The sequence below is a fragment of the Crinia signifera genome, chromosome 2 (assembly GCF_055691185.1).
Source record: "Crinia signifera chromosome 2, ASM5569118v1, whole genome shotgun sequence".
In the NCBI taxonomy this organism is placed as follows: Eukaryota; Metazoa; Chordata; class Amphibia; order Anura; family Myobatrachidae; genus Crinia; species Crinia signifera.
Window position 1 is genome coordinate 402580065 of NC_139218.1, and position 17751 is coordinate 402597815.

At 48.9% G+C, this 17751-nt stretch overlaps 1 protein-coding gene across 1 annotated transcript in view; it reads left to right on the forward strand.

Annotated features, from left to right (window-relative positions):
• The window catches only part of DCHS1 (dachsous cadherin-related 1), a 108102-nt gene that overhangs the window by 75747 nt on the left and 14604 nt on the right, over window positions 1-17751 (forward strand). The window contains 5 exon segments of the mRNA XM_083170616.1: window positions 4692-4903; window positions 8423-8577; window positions 14792-14922; window positions 15217-15503; window positions 17459-17600. Coding sequence (XP_083026742.1) covers window positions 4692-4903; window positions 8423-8577; window positions 14792-14922; window positions 15217-15503; window positions 17459-17600 — 927 coding nt within the window.

Below are 17751 nucleotides of genomic sequence, written 5' to 3' on the forward strand. Positions count from 1 at the left end.
CATATTATATTTATACTACACGTACTCTCTCTCCTTATATCATATATTATATTTATACTACAGGTACTCTCTCCTTATATCATATATTATATTTATACTACACTTATCTCTCCTTACATCATACATTATATTTATACTACACGTACTCTCTCCTTACATCATACATTATATTTATACTACAACTACTCTCTCTCCTTATATCATATATTATATTTATACTACACCTACTCTCTCCTTATATTATATTTATACTACACGTACTCTCTCCTTATATCATATATTATATTTATACTACACCTACTCTCTCATTACATCATATGTTATATTTATACTACACCTACTCTCTCCTTATATCATATATTATATTTATACTACACCTACTCTCTCCTTATATCATATATTATATTTATACTACACGTACTCTCTCCTTATATCACATATTATATTTATACTACACCTACTCTCTCCTTATATCACATATTATATTTATACTACACCTACTCTCTCCTTATATCACATATTATATTTATACTACACCTACTCTCTCCTTATATCACATATTATATTTGCACTACACCTACTCTCTCCTTATATCACATATTATATTTATACTACACCTACTCTCTCCTTATATCATATATTATATTTATACTACACCTACTCTCTCCTTATATCATATATTATATTTATACTACACCTACTCTCTCTCCTTATATCATAAACTATATTTATACTACACCTACTCTCTCCTTATATCATATATTATATTTATACTACAGGTACTCTCTCTCTCCTTATATCACATATTATATTTATACTACAGGTACTCTCTACTTATATCATATATTATATTTATACTACACCTACTCTCTCCTTATATCATATATTATATTTATACTACACCTACTCTCTCTCCTTATATCATAAACTATATTTATACTACACCTACTCTCTCCTTATATCATATATTATATTTATACTACAGGTACTCTCTCTCCTTATATCACATATTATATTTATACTACAGGTACTCTCTCCTTATATCATATATTATATTTATACTACACCTACTCTCTCCTTATATCATATATTATATTTATACTACACCTACTCTCTCTCCTTATATCATAAACTATATTTATACTACACCTACTCTCTCCTTATATCATATATTATATTTATACTACAGGTACTCTCTCTCCTTATATCACATATTATATTTATACTACAGGTACTCTCTCCTTATATCATATATTATATTTATACTACACCTACTATCTCCTTATATCATATATTATATTTATACTACACCTACTCTCTCTCCTTATATCATAAACTATATTTATACTACACCTACTCTCTCCTTATATCATATATTATATTTATACTACACCTACTCTCTCCTTACATCATATATTATATTTATACTACAGGTACTCTCTCTCTCCTTATATCACATATTATATTTATACTACAGGTACTCTCTCCTTATATCATATATTATATTTATACTACACCTACTATCTCCTTATATCATATATTATATTTATACTACACCTACTCTCTCACCTTATATCATAAACTATATTTATACTACACCTACTCTCTCCTTATATCATATATTATATTTATACTACAGGTACTCTCTCTCCTTATGACATATATTATATTTATACTACAGGTACTCTCTCCTTACATCATATATTATATTTATACTACACGTACTCTCTCCTTATATCACATATTATATTTATACTACAGGTACTCTCTCCTTATGTCATATATTATATTTATACTACACCTACTCTCTCCTTATATCACATATTATATTTATACTACACCTACTCTCTCTCCTTATATCACATATTATATTTATACTACACCTACTCTCTCCTTATGTCATATATTATATTTATACTACATGTACTCTCTCCTTATATCACATATTATATTTATACTACAGGTATATAAATAAACGTACTACTGCTACAGGTACTTACAACTACTGTATATGCCTCTGCAACTCACAGCGATACCCACACTCCAGAACCTCATAGTTATATCCATAGCTCAGATACTCGCAGCAATATCCACACTACAGGTACTCACAGCGATATTTGTACTTCTCAAAACGATATCCGTAACCTCAGGTACTCACAGCAATATCCATTCCTCAGATACTCACAGTGATATCCATTCCTCAGATACTCATGGCGATATCCATTCCTCAGATACACACAGTGATATCCACACTACAGGTACTCACAGTAATATCCATTCCTCAGATACTCACAGCGATATCCATTCCTCAGATACTCACAGCGATATCCATTCCTCAGATACTCACGGCGATATCCATTCCTCAGATACTCACAGCGATATCCATTCCTCAGATACTCACAGCGATATCCATTCCTCAGATACTCACAGCGATATCCATTCCTCAGATACACACAGTGATATCCACACTACAGGTACTCACAGTAATATCCATTCCTCAGATACTCACAGCGATATCCATTCCTCAGATACTCACGGCGATATCCATTCCTCAGATACTCACAGCGATATCCATTCCTCAGATACTCACAGCGATATCCATTCCTCAGATACTCACAGCGATATCCATTCCTCAGATACTCACAGCGATATCCATTCCTCAGATACTCACAGCGATATCCATTCCTCAGATACTCACAGCGATATCCATTCCTCAGATACTCACGGCGATATCCATTCCTCAGATACTCACAGCGATATCCATTCCTCAGATACTCACAGCGATAATTATTCCTCAGATACTCACAGCGATATCCATTCCTCAGATACTCACAGCGATATCCATTCCTCAGATACACACAGTGATATCCACACTACAGGTACTCACAGTAATATCCATTCCTCAGATACTCACAGCGATATCCATTCCTCAGATACTCACAGCGATATCCATTCCTCAGATACACACAGTGATATCCACACTACAGGTACTCACAGTAATATCCATTCCTCAGATACTCACAGCGATATCCATTCCTCAGATACTCACAGCGATATCCATTCCTCAGATACTCACAGCGATATCCATTCCTCAGATACTCACAGCGATATCCATTCCTCAGATACTCACAGCGATATCCATTCCTCAGATACACACAGTGATATCCACACTACAGGTACTCACAGTAATATCCATTCCTCAGATACTCACAGCGATATCCATTCCTCAGATACTCACGGCGATATCCATTACTCAGATACTCACAGCTATATCCATTCCTCAGATACTCACAGTGATATCCATTCCTCAGATACTCACAGCGAAATCCATTCCTCAGATACTCACAGCGATATCCATTCCTCAGATACACACAGTGATATCCACACTACAGGTACTCACAGTAATATCCATTCCTCAGATACTCACAGCGATATCCATTCCTCAGATACTCACAGCGATATCCATTCCTCAGATACTCACAGCGATATCCATTCCTCAGATACTCACAGCGATATCCATTCCTCAGATACTCACAGCGATATCCATTCCTCAGATACTCACAGCGATATCCATTCCTCAGATACTCACAGCGATATCCATTCCTCAGATACTCATGGCGATATCCATACCTCAGGTACTCACAGCGAAATCCACACTACAGGTACTCACAGTAATATCTCTACCTCAGGTACTCACAGTGATAGCCATGCCTCAGATACTCACAGCGATATCAATTCCTCAGATACTCACAGCGATATCCACACTGCAGGTAATCACAAATACAGGTGGTGGAACTGCTCATACTGACAGCGACAAGCATGTGACATGTATCTGCAACAATGTCATAGTACATGAGGTAGGATTTTGCATCAGATACATGTTACATGTATGTGGATGTAGGTACATGTACTCACAGCCACATACATGTGACAAGTATCTACAGCAATATCAGATTGTATGTACTAACAGCCGCGTACATGTGACACGTATCTACAGCAATATCAGATTGTATGTACTAACAGCCGCGTACATGTGACACGTATCTACAGCAATATCAGATTGTATGTACTAACAGCCGCGTACATGTGACACGTATCTACAGCAATATCAGATTGTATGTACTAACAGCCGCGTACATGTGACACGTATCTACAGCAATATCAGATTGTATGTACTAACAGCCGCGTACACGTGACACGTATCTACAGCAATATCAGATTGTATGTACTTACAGCCGCGTACATGTGACACGTATCTACAGCAATATCAGATTGTATGTACTAACAGCCGCGTACATGTGACACGTATCTACAGCAATATCAGATTGTATGTACTAACAGCCGCGTACATGTGACACGTATCTACAGCAATATCAGATTGTATGTACTTACAGCCGCGTACATGTGACACGTATCTACAGCAATATCAGATTGTATGTACTAACAGCCGCGTACACGTGACACGTATCTACAGCAATATCAGATTGTATGTACTAACAGCCGCGTACATGTGACACGTATCTACAGCAATATCAGATTGTATGTACTAACAGCCGCGTACACGTGACACGTATCTACAGCAATATCAGATTGTATGTACTAACAGCCGCGTACATGTGACACACATGTACAGCGATAATACTGTGATAAATGCTGCAACGTGGGGTCACTGATGCTGGTCTCTTCTGCAGGACAAATCACAGTGTGGAAGCCGGCATTGCTGGACTATGAACAGAACGCCCGACACAAGCTGGTGGTGCAGGGAGAGACGCCCCAATATTACACGTTCACCACCGTCACCATCCTACTGCAGGACGCCAACGACAACGCTCCCCGCTTCCAGCTCCCGCACTACACAGCTTATATAAGGGAGGCGCAGGCTGACGGGAGCCGCATAATACAGGTAAGGGTGCAGGCCGGTAATTAGACAGCAGGTAGAATGCGGGCCAGTAATTAGACAGCAGGTAAGGGTGCGGGCCGGTAATTAGACAGCAGGTAAGGGTGCGGGCCGGTAATTAGACAGCAGGTAAGGGTGCGGGCCAGTAATTAGACAGCAGGTAAGGGTGCGGGCCGGTAATTAGACAGCAGGTAAGGGTGCGGGCCGGTAATTAGACAGCAGGTAAGGGTGCGGGCCGGTAATTAGACAGCAGGTAAGGGTGCGGGCCGGTAATTAGACAGCAGGTAAGGGTGCGGGCCGGTAATTAGACAGCAGGTAAGGGTGCGGGCCGGTAATTAGACAGCAGGTAAGGGTGCGGGCCGGTAATTAGATAGCAGGTAAGGGTGCGGGCCGGTAATTAGACAGCAGGTAAGGGTGCGGGCCGGTAATTAGACAGCAGGTAAGGGTACGGGCCGGTAATTAGACAGCAGGTAAGGGTGCGGGGCCAGTAATTAGACAGCAGGTAAGGGTGCGGGCCGGTAATTAGACAGCAGGTAAGGGTGCGGGCCGGTAATTAGACAGCAGGTAAGGGTGCGGGCCGGTAATTAGACAGCAGGTAAGGGTGCAGGCCGGTAATTAGACAGCAGGTAAGGGTGCGGGCCGGGTAATTAGACAGCAGATAAGGGTGCGGGCCGGTAATTAGACAGCAGGTAAGGGTGCGGGCCGGGTAATTAGACAGCAGGTAAGGGTGCGTGCCGGTAATTATACAGCAGGTAAGGGTGCGGTCCGGGTAATTATACAGCAGGTAAGGGTGCGGGCCGGTAATTAGCAGGTAAGGGCGCAGAGCTGTAATTAGACAGCAGGTAAGGGCGTGGGCCAGTAATTAGACAGCAGGTAAGGGCGTGGGCCAGTAATTAGACAGCAGGTAAGGGCGTGGGCCAGTAATTAGACAGCAGGTAAGGGCGCTGGGCCAGTAATTAGACAGCAGGTAAGGGCGCGGGCCAGTAATTAGACAGCAGGTAAGGGCGCGGAGCAGTAACTAGACGGCAGGTAAGGGCGCTAAACCAGTAATTAGACGGCAGGTAAGGACGCGGAGCAGTAATTAGACAGCAGGTAAGGGCGCTGGGCCAGTGATTAGACTGCAAGTAAGGGCACTGGGCCAGTGATTAGACAGCAGGTAAGGGCGCAGAGCAGTAATTAGACAGCAGGTAAGGGGCGTGGAGCAGTAATTAGACAGCAGGTAAGGGTGCGGGGGACAGTAATTAGACAGCAGGTAAGGGCGCTGGGCCAGTAATTAGACAGCAGGTAAGGGTGCTGGGCCAGTAATTAAACAGCAGATTAGGGCGCTGGGCCAGTAATTAGACAGCAGGTAAGGGCACTGAGCCAGTTATTAGACAGCAGGTAAGGGGGCGGAGCAGTTATTAGACAGCAGGTAAGGGCACGGAGCAGTAATTAGACGGCAGGTAAGGGCGCGAAGCAGTAATTAGACAGCAGGTAAGGGCCTGGAGCAGTCATTAGAAAGCAGGTAAGGGTGCGGAGCAGTAGACAGCAGGTAAGGGCGTGGAGCAGTAACTAGATGGCAGGTAAGGGCGCTGGGCCAGTAATTAGACAGCAGGTAAGGGCGCGGAGCAGTCATTAGACAGCAGGTAAGGGTGCGGAGCAGTAATTAGACAACAGGTAAGGGTGTGGAGCAGTAATTACACGGCAGGTAAGGAAGTGGAGCCAGTAATTAGACAGCAGGTAAGGAAGCGGAGCCAGTAATTAGACAGCAGGTAAGGGCGCAGAGCAGTAATTAGACAGCAGGTAAGGGCGCAGAGCAGTAATTAGACAGCAGGTAAGGGCGCGGAGCCAGTAATTAGACAGCAGGTAAGGGCGCAGAGCTGTAATTAGACAGCAGGTAAGGGCGCAGAGCTGTAATTAGACAGCAGGTAAGGGCGCGTAGCAGTAATTAGACAGCAGGTAAGGGCGCAGAGCAGTAATTAGACAGCAGGTAAGGAAGCGGAGCCAGTAATTAGACAGCAGGTAAGGGCGCAGAGCAGTAATTAGACAGCAGGTAAGGGCGCAGAGCAGTAATTAGACAGCAGGTAAGGGCGCGGAGCCAGTAATTAGACAGCAGGTAAGGGCGCGGAGCCAGTAATTAGACAGCAGGTAAGGGCGCAGAGCAGTAATTAGACAGCAGGTAAGGGCGCGGAGCTAGTAATTAGACAGCAGGTAAGGGCGCGGAGCCAGTAATTAGACAGCAGGTAAGGGCGCGGAGCCAGTAATTAGACAGCAGGTAAGGGCGCAGAGCAGTAATTAGACAGCAGGTAAGGGTGCTGGGACAGTAATTAGACAGCAGGTAAGGGCGCTGGGACAGTAATTAGAGGGCAGGTAAGGGCGCAGAGCAGTAATTAGACAGCAGGTAAGGGCGCAGAGCAGTAATTAGAGGGCAGGTAAGGGCGCAGAGCAGTAATTAGACAGCAGGTTAGGGTGCTGGGACAGTAATTAGACAGCAGGTAAGGGCGCAGAGCAGTAATTAGACAGCAGGTAAGGGTGCTGGGACAGTAATTAGACAGCAGGTAAGGGTGCGGAGCAGTAATTAGACAGCAGGTAAGGAAGCGGACCCAGTAATTAGACAGCAGGTAAGGGTGCGGAGCAGTAATTAGACAGCAGGTAAGGGTGCGGAGCAGTAATTAGACAGCAGGTAAGGAAGCGTACCCAGTAATTAGACAGCAGGTAAGGGTGCGGAGCAGTAATTAGACAGCAGGTAAGGGCACAGAGCAGTAATTAGACAGCAGGTAAGGGCGCGGAGCAGTAATTAGACAGCAGGTTAGGGTGCGGAGCAGTAATTAGACAGCAGGTAAGGGTGCTGGGACAGTAATTAGACAGCAGGTAAGGGCGCAGAGCAGTAATTAGACAGCAGTTAAGGGTGCGGGCCGGTAATTAGACAGCAGTTAAGGGTGCAGGCCGGTAATTAGACAGCAGGTAAGGGTGCAGAGCAGTAATTAGACAGCAGGTAAGGGCGCAGAGCAGTAATTAGACAGCAGGTAAGGGCGCAGAGCAGTAATTAGACAGCAGGTAAGGGCGCTGGGACAGTAATTAGACAGCAGGTAAGGGTGCTGGGACAGTAATTAGACAGCAGGTAAGGGCGCTGGGACAGTAATTAGACAGCAGGTAAGGGCGCGGAGCAGTAATTAGACAGCAGGTAAGGGCGCTGGGACAGTAATTAGACAGCAGGTAAGGGCGCGGAGCAGTAATTAGACAGCAGTTAAGGGTGCGGGCCGGTAATTAGACAGCAGGTAAGGGTGCAGGCCGGTAATTAGACAGCAGGTAAGGGCGCTGGGACAGTAATTAGACAGCAGGTAAGGGTGCAGAGCAGTAATTAGACAGCAGGTAAGGGTGCTGGGACAGTAATTAGACAGCAGGTAAGGACGCTGGGACAGTAATTAGACAGCAGGTAAGGGCACAGAGCAGTGATTAGACAGCAGGTACGGGTGCTGGGACAGTAATTAGACAGCCGTTACGGGCTCTGATGGATCAGATTAGACTGTTGCTTCTGTCCATCAGGTTCTCGCTGAGGATCCGGACCAGGGGCTGAATGGACAGGTCACTTATACATTTCAGCAGCTGCAGTCCATGAAGAACCTGTTCCGCATCGATCCCCAGACCGGGGTTGTTACAACCACAGCCATATTAGACCGAGAGATCTGGTCAGAAGCACAGTAAGTACCCCGAGCCCTCATCCCATCAGTCTATATATATATAGCATCCCAGTATACAGGTCATTATAGCACAGTAAGTGCCCCGAGCCCTCATCCCATCCGTCTATATACTACTGTGTAACCTGAATATATAGCATCCCAGTATACAGGTCATTATATTATGTCTATGAGAGATATCTCTGATGGGGCTACTTACCTGTATGTGGTGGTCTGTTACTTACCTGGATGTGGTGGTCTGCTACTATCTGTCCCCGGTCGCTGTACAGGGGGGGTGGCGGTGATTGCGCCAGCAGCCCACCGCGGTGTTCCGGGGCGGGGGGGTGATGCCCGGTGTGATGCGGTGGCAGGCCGCCGCGTCGTCATTTCCCGGGGCTGGGGGTGGGGGTGGCGGGGGTTATCGGAGGCCGCTGGTGACACTCGCCTCGCGGTTCCTTCTTCTGCAGCTCAGCTGGTGGGGAGACCCATCCCTAGTCCCTGCTGCAGCCGCTGACTGCCTAGTGCTGCTGCCACGGAGGCACTGTTCCCCGCTGACGCCAATGGTGAGGGGCGGGCGGCATCTTCTGGGACCAGTGTCTCACCACCAGCGGCAGCGGTAGCAGCGCTAGGCAGCCATCGCCAGCAGCAGGGACCAGGGATGGGATTTAGAATGGTGCTGGGAAAATAGAGATAGCTATTCCCAGCACCTGCCACAATTATATTGGATTTAATTGTTGGGCTGAAGAGGCGCCCTCCAGTGGCTGGCGCCCTAGGCAGCTGCCTAAAGCTCAACACAAAACGCAGCGCTCACAATTAATGATGAGTGAATCAGATTTCAAAATTCATATAACAATTTATTAAAAAACAATATTAAAAATAATTCATATATAGCAGCATATTTTTAGACATATAATTGATGTAATTCAAGTGTACACTATTACAAAAAAACTGTTGTAGTAATTCATGAATAAAAAAAAAGAGAGGTTGTTTGTAAAAGCAATAACTGGTGACCAGATCTCACGTGTATCAGGATTTCCCCGTCCGGGGTAGGAGGAATAATGGAACCCGCACTGTCCACACTAGATGATAGTCCCAAAATTGTGATGGAGTTCGTAAACGGCGATTTGTAATCCTTGTGGGCACACTGAGGGAGTGGCTGATGTTGTGTTTGCCTACCTTCAACCTCGTGGCCAGGTATCCAGATGGAATTAGATGGTAAATTGAGCCGTAGACTTCCAATATTAGGTTGGGTGGGTTGGTGGTCAGACGATTAAGCAGGTGGAGCCTCCAAACTGTTATCCAGGATCTGGCACCAGCAGAACCAACGCGTTTCGCTGTCCAAACGTCAGCTTTGTCAAGGTGACACACCAACCTAATATTGGAAGTCTACGGCTCAATTTACCATCTAATTCCATCTGGATACCTGGCCACGAGGTTGAAGGTAGGCAAACACAACATCAGCCACTCCCTCAGTGTGCCCACAAGGATTACAAATCGCCGTTTACGGACTCCATCACAATTTTGGGACTATCATCTAGTGTGGACAGTGCGGGTTTCATTATTCCTCCTACCCCGGACGGGGAAATCCTGATACACGTGAGATCTGGTCACCAGTTATTGCTTTTACAAACAACCTCTTTTTTTTTATTCATGAATTACTACAACAGTTTTTTTGTAATAGTGTACACTTGAATTACATCAATTATATGTCTAAAAATATGCTGCTATATATGAATTATTTTTAATATTGTTTTTTAATAAATTGTTATATGAATTTTGAAATCTGATTCACTCATCATTAATTGTGAGCGCTGCTTTTTGTATTGTGTTTTTTTCTTATGTTGTGTGGGGACTGACCCTCCCCACCCAAGCAGCTGCTCCTATTGAGTCAGCAACTCTAATTAAGCGCTCCTGAGGGTGTACACAGTAGTGTACTAACCCATCCTTTGGTACAAATTTTTGAGGCTGCCTAAAGCTGCCTAGTGGTAGCACCGGCCCTGGGTTTCCCGACAAATTTAAAATCGGGTCCATCACATGCCATTATAATGCGACCAATACGATGGACCCGATTTTACATAGTAACCATTGTTAAATGCCCCCCCATACCCAATTTTTGATTGTATACCCATCCTGATGGGTAATTTGTATGTAAAATGCCCCCCCCCCCCTTGTTAACGCCACCCCACGATGAACTCCAACCCGAAGCGTGGCGAGCGGCGGCGGTACGCGTCCTCCGACCTTTTCATACCCCCACTATCCACGTTGGCGTGGAGTTGATTTTACATAGTGTGGCGAGGGGCCACGTAATACCTGTGAAGTAATGCGCGTCCCCTCGTGGGGCTCGCAAGGGCTCGCCACGCTTCTGGCTCGCTGCGCTCGCCACACTATATAAAATCAACTCCACGCCGACGTGGATAGTGGGGGTATGAAAAGGTCAGAGGACGTGTGCCGCCGCCCCTCGCGGGCTCGCTGTGCTTGCCACGCTTCGGGTTCACGTTGAACGTGGTGTGTCGTTAACAATAGGGGGCATACAATGAAAAATGGGGTCTGGGGGGCATCGAGTCGGTCGGGTCAATCGCATTGCATGCAATTTGGTTGCATGCGATGCAATTGGCCCGATTTTTTTGAAACCCGATTGCATACAAGTAAAATCGGTGGCGCCGTGCTAGGAAACAAGTACCAAGATATGTACCTGTGTCAGCTCGTGTGTGCCAGGCCACGTCTCTCTTGCGTCCACGTCTCTCATGTGTCCACATCTCTCATGTGTATGATATTCTGGGGTTGTGACACACTGTGGCCCTAAACCCCCCCCCCCCACACACACACAGACACACACGCTGCCCATGATACACTGCGGAGCTACCCCCTCCCCCATACACACACACTGTCTGTGATACACTGCGGCCCTAACCTCCCCCACTGCCTGTGACACACTGTGGCCCTCATCTCCCCCACTGCCTGTGATACCCTGCGGCCCTAACCTCCCCCACTGCCTGTGACACACTGTGGCCCTCATCTCCCCCACTGCCTGTGATACCCTGCGGCCCTAACCTCCTCCACTGCCTGTGACACACTGCGGCCCTCATCTCCCCCACTGCCTGTGATACCCTGCGGCCCTAACCTCCTCCACTGCCTGTGACACACTGCGGCCCTCATCTCCCCCACTGCCTGTGATACACTGCGGCCTTAACCTCCCCCACTGCCTGTGATACACTGCGGCCTTAACATCCCCCACTGCTTGTGATACACTGCGGCCTTAACCTCCCCCACTGCCTGTGACACACTGCGGCCCTCATCTCCCCCACTGCCTGTGATACCCTGCGGCCCTAACCTCCTCCACTGCCTGTGACACACTGCGGCCCTCATCTCCCCCACTGCCTGTGATACACTGCGGCCTTAACCTCCCCCACTGCCTGTGACACACTGCGGCCCTCATCTCCCCCACTGCCTGTGATACACTGCGGCCTTAACCTCCCCCACTGCCTGTGATACACTGCGGCCTTAACCTCCCCCACTGCCTGTGATACACTGCGGCCCTCATCTCCCCCACTGCTTGTGATACACTGTGGCCTTAACCTCCCCCACTGCCTGTGATACACTGCGGCCCTCATCTCCCCCACTGCCTGTGACACACTGCGGCCCTCATCTCCCCCACTGCCTGTGATACACTGCGGCCTTAACCTCCCCCACTGCCTGTGATACACTGCGGCCCTCATCTCCCCCACTGCCTGTGACACACTGCGGCCCTCATCTCCCCCACTGCCTGTGATACACTGCGGCCCTCATCTCCCTCACTGTCTGTGATACCCTGCGGCCCTAACCACCTCCACTGCCTGTGATACACTGCGGCCTTAACCTCCCCCACTGCCTGTGATACACTGCGGCCCTCATCTCCCCCACTGCTTGTGATACACTGTGACCTTAACCTCCCCCACTGCCTGTGACACACTGCGGCCCTCATCTCCCCCACTGCCTGTGATACACTGCGGCCTTAACCTCCCCCACTGCCTGTGATACACTGCGGCCTTAACATCCCCCACTGCTTGTGATACACTGCGGCCTTAACCTCCCCCACTGCCTGTGACACACTGCGGCCCTCATCTCCCCCACTGCTTGTGATACACTGTGACCTTAACCTCCCCCACTGCCTGTGACACACTGCGGCCCTCATCTCCCCCACTGCCTGTGATACACTGCGGCCCTCATCTCCCCCACTGCCTGTGATACACTGCGGCCCTCATCTCCCCCACTGCCTGTGACACACTGCGGCCCTCATCTCCCCCACTGCCTGTGATACCCTGCGGCCCTAACCTCCTCCACTGCCTGTGATACACTGCGGCCCTCATCTCCCCCACTGCCTGTGACACACTGCGGCCCTCATCTCCCCCACTGCCTGTGATACACTGCGGCCTTAACCTCCCCCACTGCCTGTGACACACTGCGGCCCTCATCTCCCCCACTGCCTGTGATACACTGCGGCCGTAACACACATCCACGTTTCCGTATATAGGGGAGGGAGGATCCAGCGTTACTGTATATAGGGGAGGGAGGATCCAGCGTTACCGTATATAGGGGAGGGAGGATCCGGTGTTACCATATATAGGGGAGGAAAGGTCAGACGTTACCGTATATAGGGGAGGAAGGATCCGGTGTTACCGTATATAGGGGAGGGAGTATCCGGTGTTACCGTATATAGGGGAGGGTGGATCCGGTGTTACCGTATATAGGGGAGGGAGGAAATCGTGTTACCGTATATAAGGGAGGGAGGATCCAGTGTTACCGTATATAGAGGAGGGAGGATCCAGTGTTACCGTATATAGGGGATGGAGGATCCGGTGTTACCGTATATAGGGGAGGGTGGATCTGGTGTTACCGTACATAGGGGAGGGAGGAAATCGTGTTACCATATATAGGGGAGGGAGGATCCGGTGTTACCGTATATAGGGGAGGGAGGAAATCGTGTTACCGTATATAAGGCAGAAAGGATCCAGTGTTTCCGTACAGGGCCGGTGCTAGGGTGTCCGGCGCCCTCCTGCAAACCATGAATTTTGCGCCCTTTCACATTGCCTTTGCAACAAGCTGCAGCCCGATTGTGGGAGTATATGCAACATGCGATCCTATGGAGGATCTCGGGTGCATGTACATGTATGCATACACCATCTCAGTGCTGTGTCCGCAAAATGTTGCAGGCACTAAAGGTGCCCATATACGCTGCAAGAATCGTACACGTTATGTGCTAGATCGCATCGCACGGCATGCATGCAATGTGTGTGCGATGCGATCCGAAAGCAGTACAAAAAGTATGTGCAGCACATACTTTTTGTACTGTGCGATGCCCGCAGGAGCACACATCGCATCGCACGCTGCTATTGCAGCGTGTATGGCCACCATTAGACACATAACCCAGCCCATTATTTGAAAAGTGTCTAAATTAATATAGAAAAATCTACAATTATTAAAATGATTAAAAAATTTGTTATAAACATGTATAATAACAGACTCAGTTCTTTTGCTGTTTAATTCTTGTGCAGTCCCTCCTCTTCTATCTGCGTAGGCAGGACGCTGAGGACGCCATTACACCCCTCTCGTGACTGAGGGGGAAAGGAGGGGAGAGAGGGAGGAGTTGGAATAAGAGGGGAGGATCCGCCCCCTAACCATTGCTCCCTGCTGCCTGTTCATCATTTGATTGACAGCTGACAGGCGCAGGGAGCAATGGGTAGGGGGCGGATCCGGACATGACATGTCATCCAGGCATTCACAGACATCACTACATGCCTCAGTGCAAGTGTCCGTGAGGAAGAGGGGGCAGGTCTCAGGGGGAGGACAGTGTGTGTGCGGTGCAGGGAGCTGCTCAGCTTCTCCATACTGACACCCGCTGTCAGACAGGCGCTGCGAGCGGCGTGCAGGAGGCAGTGACAGTGAGGGCTGAGGCAGCTTTAGCAGAGCAGGGAGAGAGACAGCGCCTTTTCAGCATGGCGCCTCCCTGCTTTGCTGGAGCTGCTGAGTGGGTAGCGCCGGCCCTGTTTCCGTATATAGGGGAGGAAGGATCCGGTGTTACCGTATATCGGAGTGGAAGGATCCGGTGTTACTGTATATAGGGGAGGAAGGATCCAGCGTTTCCGTATATAGGGGAGGGAGGATCCAGCATTACTGTATATAGGGGGAGGAAGGATCCACCGTTACTGTATATGGGGGAAAGGAGGATCCGTATGACGATAGTCTCTGATTTACTCTCCAGGTTGGTTGTGATGGCAGCAGACCGGGGATCTCCGCCTCTCACCGGCACAGCGACCCTCACCCTGGTGGTAATGGATGTGAATGATAACAGTCCGACTATTCCTCTGCAGCTGGAGCTGAGCGTCCGTGAGGGTACGGTACCGCATGCTGCCCACATGAGGTGGAATATCCTGGTCCACATTGTATCTGGTAGTGTAAGAGCATGGAGGGTCTGCATGGTGGGTACATAGTCCCCGGGGGATCGGTTATAGGTGGAGCTAACCTTTACATGCCACCTCTCTGCATACATAAGGGCACCTCTACTGTGCCATGCCTGCGGAGGGCGTAGGGGGAAGATGGTGGTGGGTCACTTGTTGGAAGAGAAGGTCCTCATTCAGACTCCTCATTGTGCACCATACAGAATAACCGCTGGTGACTCTTTTCCAGATGGGCTGATTGGCTCTGAGATTGCTCATGTGACCGCCAATGACGTGGACTCGTCCCCGCCCTTGTGGTACTCCCTGTCGGTGGATGGATCTCCAGGTGGACCATTTAGCATCTTCCGTTTCGGTGGACAGATATGGCTGACGGAGCCGTTGGACTATGAGGACCGTACATCGTACACGCTAACCATACAGACGTCAGATGGGAAGCACCAGACACGGGCAGACCTGAGGCTGACACTGGAAGACGTCAATGATAATGCTCCAGAGTTCAAGCAGAACCTGTACCAGGTATAGCTCAGTATATGTGTCCGACCTATCACTGCTACCCCCCATCCATTTACCCCCATCCACCTAGGGGTACCAGAGTCCCGGGCCCAGCTAGAATTGGGGCCCGGAGGGCAGCATTGCGATTAGTACTGTGCACTGCCAGAGACGCGGACAGCAGTAGCACATTACAGATGCACTAGCCACCAGCTTCCTGATTGCCAGCCAATCAGGAGCCATATTGGTAATCCTGGTGCTGGTGGCTCTGTTTGCGTCTCTGGCAAGGGTAGTGCATGGACGAGCTGTTAGTGATCCCCGGCTCTGCCAGGCAGGTGAGGAGGGGGAGCTGATGGGTAGCTGGCGGCATAAGCGGCTCCATTTCCCACTCCTGCTACCAACCAGTGCCCACCGTCTCTGCAGCTCCAGCCTAACAGGTGCCCCCTCCATTGTTTCATGTCCCCCACTCCCCTCCCTGAGCTCTGGAGTCCAGGAGGCCGCATGAGGATGAAGGACGGGTGCAGACTACCCGCACATAAACCAGTAGAGGGGTTCGGGTGGAAGGAGAGCGTGAGATGTACAAGGGTTCCAAGTGGAAGGAGGGAGGGAGAGGTACAAAGGTTCTGGATGAAAGGAGGGAGATGAACAAGGCAGGGGCGTAACTAGATATACATAGGCCCCATAGTAAAAAAGGTTTTAAAGGGCCCCTATTTAGCAACTGATGGTGATAAATGTGTGTAAAACATATTACTTAGACAGTAAAGATGGGCCCCCTTCAGCTCTGCGCCCCATAGCAGCTGCACCCCTGCACCTATGGTAGTTACGCCTTTGGTACAAGGGTTCCGGGTGGGAGGAGGGACAGAGAGATACAAGGGTTCCGGTGGAAGGAGGAGAAGAGGTGGAAGGCTCATAGAAGGATGGAGTGAGGTACAGTGGTTAGAGATGGAAGATTTAAGTAGGAGAGGAGTTGGAGCAAATGAAGGGAATGAGAGGTACAGACGGCTATGCACATCAGCTGATTCTGGGGTGGGTTCCGTGGCAACAATACAGAGGCGGATTGGCCCACCGGGAAACCGGGCCGGTTCCCGGTGGGCCGGACCAGATTTCACTTTGGCTGGGCCGCTTACCTTGGTTAGAAGCGGCCGCAGCCCAGCCTGGTCACAAACGGCAGCATTGCCCAAAACAAATATGGCCGCGGCATATATGCATATATTTAATGCACATATGCGGCGGCCATATTTATTTTAAGCTATGCTGCACTGTGTGAGCAGGATGTCGACGGAAGCGCGGCGGTGGTCAGTAGTGTCCGCACCCCCGCCACCCCCGAACCCCCCCCCCCCCTGTGGCGACCGCAAACACACACACATGCACACACACACACACACCCCCCAGGCTGTAGCGTCCCCCCTTCACGGGCCGGATTTCAATCCAAATCCGCCCCTGCAACACTGTCCAGCAGTGCGGTTTGTAGCCGGAAGGCTGCAATGGGTTATCGCCATTTCAGATGCTGGTAGCAGCAGGAGCCGCAGGAGCCAATATCTGGAATTCTTTGCATTCTGGATATTGCTAAATGGCAGCATCACATCCCCATAGAAACCCATGGGGGACGTAGCAGATATTGGAGATACCTTCAGCGGTCTCTGCTTTTTCATTCGGGGGACATTTAATATTTGCTGCTATTTTTCGGGGAATTTGCCCAAATATTGAATGATAAATGAGCCCCTATGAGAGGTGCATGAAGGAATAGCAGTGACCTGAGACATTAAGCAAATGTAAAATAAAATAGAATTATGGAATGTGTGTGTTATGCTGTAGCACCCCGCCTTTCCCCTATGGGGGCCCCACCATTCTGTCAGTCCCGGGCCCCAGCATTTGTGATGGAAGCCCCGCGTGTCTCGTAGGATTATATTGTATTGTAGAGAACGCCCTCTGCTGTTGGTAACCTGCTATTGCAGTGATAGTCACGCACTCCATCTCCTCAGGTGACCGTGTCGGAGCACACTCAGGCTTGGACCCCGCTGATCAGCATCTCAGCCAGCGATCGTGACTCCGGTGAGAACAGCAGAATCACCTACAAAGTGCTTTCAGCCGGAAGCGGAACATTTTACATCCACCCAGACAATGGTATGATCACATTACTGTCTCTTCCTGCATGTGCTGCCACCCATAGGGCTCTGCATAACGGAGCCATGTGACCCGCTCTGCTGTCACCAGTGATGTGCGATAGACCATGTCTCATGCTGGCCTGGGGGGGTCCACGCTTTCTGTCTGAAGG